Source organism: Ostrea edulis, chromosome 1 (genome assembly GCF_947568905.1).
Source record: "Ostrea edulis chromosome 1, xbOstEdul1.1, whole genome shotgun sequence".
In the NCBI taxonomy this organism is placed as follows: Eukaryota; Metazoa; Mollusca; class Bivalvia; order Ostreida; family Ostreidae; genus Ostrea; species Ostrea edulis.
Window position 1 is genome coordinate 909,542 of NC_079164.1, and position 5,782 is coordinate 915,323.

The 5,782-nt window shown below is 35.4% G+C and overlaps 1 protein-coding gene across 1 annotated transcript; it reads left to right on the plus strand.

The window, feature by feature from the left end:
- The first annotated feature begins 3,589 nt into the window (after window positions 1–3,589).
- On the plus strand, window positions 3,590–5,368 carry LOC125664547 (uncharacterized). Its single transcript, XM_048897346.2, has 3 exons — window positions 3,590–3,670; window positions 4,138–4,424; window positions 4,564–5,368. Exons 1-3 carry the CDS (start codon window positions 3,654–3,656, stop codon window positions 5,274–5,276), a joined length of 1,017 nt encoding a protein of 338 aa, XP_048753303.2. The 5' UTR covers window positions 3,590–3,653; the 3' UTR covers window positions 5,277–5,368.
- Window positions 5,369–5,782: the final 414 nt, after the last annotated feature.

The window sequence follows — 5,782 nt, forward strand, 5'->3', positions numbered from 1 at the left end:
TATTGAAGAAATGAAAGTTTATAACCATAGTTTATCCGTCATCAATATAGGAAGAACTTAGAGAATACTTGATTACTTTGTATTGTTTTTCTCTCTTCAGTTTTGCTAAAACACCAATCAACATTCCTAATCTCATTAGATTGAAATTAAATGTTACAGTATACAATGTAAATATATTAAATTTGAACAACTGAGAGTGCCATCATATTTGTCATGTTTTAATATACATGTATGGACAGGAGAATTATCCCTGTTGTTGTGAAATGGTCATAATTTACTGAACCTTGTTTATCCCATTGTCATCTTTTAGTGCTAACTGATTATGTCTCTCCTGTAACATTCATTTAAGTAGATCAAATGATGGTTTGATGGTTGTTGTTTTTTTTATATATGTATTGTATTTTGCTAAGAAACACTTCAAAGCATTAAGGTGAGTCAATTTCCAAATGTTTGTTATTCAGACATATCTTAAAAATGTGACTTTAATGCACAAAAGTTCATTTAGTCAAGCTGTCCATATCATCCTGTAACAAAAAAGAAAATCTTCGATTTCTTTAATTTTCTCCGTAATTTGAAAATACAAATGGTACAGAATTATCAACAAAACTATTTTGAAAAGTGTGGATTCTTATGTTTAAATAAAAAAAAATATAACAAGTGTGAATTTTCCTTTCTTAGTACCAAAAATGTCTATACTGTTACAATTTTCTTCCCTCCTGTTATATTTCTTTATTATAGAAAAAAGTTGAACTTCTGTCTCATAATTTTAATTCAAACATTTCTGTATTTAATTATTCATTTTTTCCATGATACATCTGTAATAGATATAGACAAGAAAATTTATTGATAGATTATAGATTTATGAAAAGTCACTGATTTGTCTGTCCTGTTACGATGACTGTCTTTCCTGTTATAAGCAGGTCTCTCCTGTTACAGGTAACATAATCCCTAAAATTTCTTTCATTTAATATCATTTTGTGCACCAAAGTCTTTTGAAATATTTCCAAGTTGTTAATATCTACTATAAAGAGTTTTTCAAAACTGTTTTGCAATAATTTAATAAGTTAATCATTTTAATAATGTACAGATTATCTTGCTGCTTAGAAATTGTCACATTTTGCAATGTTCATAGGTATAAATTGTTGTCATCGGTTGTTATGAGAAGTGTTTTTTAAAATTTATTTTTATGGAAGACCTTTCCACCATCATGTCAATGCAGTTTGCAAAAGTTTCCATAATAATTTGGATTTTTTTATTGGCATTTCAAAATTTGTAACAGGAAGGACATATTATGATGAGTGGTGTCTTTTATATATCATCATATTCCAAAATTATGCTGTTTCTTGATCGGAGTTGTATCTTCTTAGGTTCATTATTATGTGTTTTATTTCATCCAACTTAAAAAATAAGATTTCAGAAACTTAAAAATTGTCATTTTTCAGAAGGTTTTATGCCGATTTTGATAATGACTCAGTAATAACTTCATTAACTTCCGATCGTCAGTATTAACTTCATTAATTCCGAATGTCAGTAATAACTTCATTAATTCCGAATGTCAGTAATAACTTCATTAATTCCGAATGTCAGTAATAACTTCATTAATTCCGAATGTCAGTAATAACTTCATTAACTTCCGAACGTCAGTAATAACTTCATTAACTTCCGAACGTCAGTAATAACTTCATTAACTTCCGAACGTCAGTATGAACTTCCTAACGTCAGTATTAACTTCATTAACTTCCGAACGTCAGTATTAACTTCATTAATTCCGAATGTCAGTAAGAACTTCATTAACTTCCGATCGTCAGTATTAACTTCCGAACGTCAGTATTAACTTCATTAATTCCGAATGTCAGTAATAACTTCATTAACTTCCGAACGTTAGTAATAACTTCATTAACTTCCGAAAGTCAGTATTAACTCGGCATTCTCTCATCAGAGGGCGCGTTACACAAGCTTCACATACACCTCTGTCAACGCTTGGAATCACGTGATAATATAATCACATGATATAAACAATCATTCTCGGTTTTCTTTCCCTTTAAAAGTTCAGGCAACAGGTGATACATCAGGCTCTTTTCATAGCCAACTGACACTTTAATAAGTGCATATATACCATTTAGCTGTTTGTCTCTTATTTTACAAGTTTTATCGTATTTTTACAGCCTTTCTTACTTTTGATTCCATGTTTACATTTAAATCTCCACCACGTGTATATCCTACATTCATACGCTTATTACGAAGTAGTTCCAAATTTATGATCAGAAAACAGCGATTTTAATCAATTTACAGTAAGCATCAATTTGATTGCACCAAAAACATATCATAATATGACTAAATATTTAGACCATAACATAAATGTTGGATCAAAGAAACTTTTACAAGATTTCTGTAAAAAGCCGTTGACAGAGGTGTAGTGCGAGGAGCGCACGGAACTCTAGGTAGAGAATGTTAACTCGGAACGTCAGTATTAATTTTCGAACGTCTGTTTTAACTTCCGAAAAATGTCATCTTCCGGATACTTGATTTAAAGATATAATTATGTGGAGATTGGAAATGACTGTGTGTAACCTCTCATATCATACTCCCATTTCGTTCTCGCCTTTGTAGATTATTTAATATGCTAAATCTGCCGATTTGTTTCCTATCATCACTTAACCTTATTAAAGGCATCACCAAGCATTCTAATCTAATTCCTGAGTAGGCGTTGTCCAATTCCTTCAGAGGCTACATCTATTTGCTGAGTAGGCGTTGTCCAACTCCTGCGTGGGCAATATAAATCCTTGTATGGGTGTTCTCAATCAGAAATATTAGCCCCTTTTGCGAGTATGATCTATCTCAGCTTGTAACATACAGGTTCAGATTTCAGTTATGCTTCAATCGTAATTTGAACTTGTCAAAGGCCCATCATTCATAAAAAATATGGCCAGTCGTTTTTGTTAAGACAGAGGGAATATTAATGCAGACGATTGATTTATACTAAATAACAAATGTTCTTCAGTCATGTATGAATTAGTTTTACAACTATTGATTGAATTTAATGATCATAAAATTGAATTATGAGTTATAAATTTTATTGTTGCATTAGCAAATCACGAAGTGTAAGCGAGACGCGATCAATTTTCTCATAATCATTATTATGTCTGAACGCATATCGCAGAATAATGACCGCGGCATTCCTTTGATCTTTGCAATAACCGTGGTAGACTTATTCTTTGTGTGGCTTATTTTTTTTTTGCTAGTGGTTTCCAAATCTTTTATGTTTACCTGATCGAGATATAGGGCTCTCAACGGGTGTGACCGGTCAACAGGGGATATTACTCCTCCTAGGCACCTGATCCCACCTCTGGTATATCCAGGGGTCCATTTTTGAATTCTCTTAATTTTGTATTCTTTATAGGATTTATGAGATTTATCACTGTTTGCTATCTTCACTTTTTGATTTACTTCTTTCTCTTTGGCTATTTCATGACAAACTTCATTTTTCTAAAGAAAAATAAAAGTTAAAGCTTCATTTTATACTCAAACGTTACATTCGGGATATACATTTCTCTAACAACTAAACGGTATCATTTTTGCAGTTATCTTTACCTCATGAATATTCAACGTCAGGTCCTTGATAACGAGAATCTGTTCGCCATCCAGCAGTAAACATGGCCTCATTCGACACGTATGTATATCATTTTACGCCCCACTGGAGAATTTTTCATTATTCTTCTATTTTTACTATATAGATATGTACATGTATATATGTAAAACTTATACGGTACCAATTTCGATGCACCAGATGCGTATTTCGACAAATAATGTCTCTTCAGTGATGCTCAACCGAAATGTTTGAAATCCGAAATAACTATGATGTTTTAGAGCTAAATATAGCCAAAAAACAGCGTGCCAAAAAAGTGGAGCCAAATTCGTCCAAGGATAAGAGCTATGCATGAGGGAGATGCTTATCTCGCTTAACCATATCGCTTAACCATGAAACGTGAAACACCTGCATACCCTAAGCAGCTGTGCATTTATAAAGCTTTCTATCATTGACCCGATTCAATGTGTTTTTCAAGTTTCGATTTAAACTTTTATTTATAGGCATTATAAAATCTGCGTTTTATAGCGTATGTTATCTTATCGTGACAGGGACAAACTAAAGAATGACCTGGAGACGCGGGGGTATTCTGTGGTGGCGGGGGTAGTTCCCACTGAAGAGTGTGACGAATGCATCAAGGAATTCCGAGTCTGGTTTGATAAGTTTGGCAAGGAAGCCACGATACGAAGGTCCTTGATACATCAGTATAAACTGTCCCACAGCAGCGCCGCCTGGCGACTCCGACTCCGCGCCAAGCCGGTATTCGAAGCCATTTGGGGAACAGAGAAGCTTCTATCCAGCACCGATGGAATCGCGATTGGAGAACCACCGGAACAAGGCAAGTATACATCTTAACATAGAGGTTCTTTACTGCTTCTCCAAGATTACAATAGGATACTTTTATCGTTATAACTTAATGCTTTTGGCTCATATACAAATATATGCATGTCGGTTGCTGTAAAGTGTTTCATTCATAGGCCGTACCCAATTCTCCAAATCTGATGACTGCTGGTTTCACATTGACCAGGGAAGTTGGAGATTTGGTCTTCACGTGTATCAAGGGGCAGTATATATGGAGGAAACTACAACCGATGACCACTGCTTCAGGGTCCTGGAAGGCTCCCCTCAATTCCAACGTGAACTTCTAGAGACATTTCCCGAGGCCAAGAAAGAAATGGGAGGTAAAGACTTTTACATATTGAAGGAAGAACATAAAAAATTCTATCTTAGCAAAGGATGCAAAGAAAAGAAGGTTCCGGTTCCAAAAGGGGGGATGGTTCTGTGGGACTCGAGAACCGTTCATGATAACGTTGCTCCGGTGGAAGGGCGACCGCACGGCGATAGGTGGCGTTACGTGTCATTCGTGTGTATGGCTCCTGCGATTTGGACGACAGAGGAGGATTTAGAAATTAAGAAACAGGCGTATAAGGAAATGCGGTGTTCCGCTCACTGGCCCTCTCAGGGGGTCTGGCTCTTCCCTAGTACACAGCAATGTGAACTGACGGAAAACCATAACATGGAAATGATTGAGAAACAGCCAGAGGTTGCCAAGACGAGAGAAGTGAAACTACTGGCCGGGATCGAGAGGTACGACTTCAATGACGGGCGTCCGAACGGACCGGAATGGGAACCAAAGTGGACCAAGGATAGAAGCGCACACAGTACTGAACGAGATGCTGCGATAGTGTGAAATAAATATGTCATTTTACATTACCTTGCATAATCAGATACGTGTATATGAATATATTTTGAATATTTAAAAAACCACCGGTGTCATTTGAAGGTATCACTTTTTAATTTCCTTCTACAACCTGGTGTATATATATCAGGTGTTATGATAATCATTCAGTCCGAGTACATCACACTGATGTGTCAAACACTGGTCAGGTCGCTCTATGAACGATAGGTGCAAAGAACTATGTCACATTTGAAAGTACAAATTATGCTAAAACTACATTTGTTGACTAAGTAAAGTAAATTTTGAAATTCTAAAATTTCGTTGTACAAATCTACCACTTTTCATTCATACATGTATCATTATTCTTCTAGTGTAGTATTCTTCCTTAAAACATAAGGTGTTGCCTGCGCCTTCTACGCTGGAAGTGAAAGTCACAATATCTTCAGATATGATCTTAAACAGAGGTCCCGTGTCACAACAAACATTAGCAGGATTAAGAATTCTCACTCCGACGGTAC

Coding starts and splice junctions, on each gene's coding strand:
- LOC125664547 (XM_048897346.2), top strand. Junction 4,425..4,563: donor TGGAGAACCACCGGAACAAG/GCAAGTATACAT, acceptor TTTCATTCATAG/GCCGTACCCAATTCTCCAAA.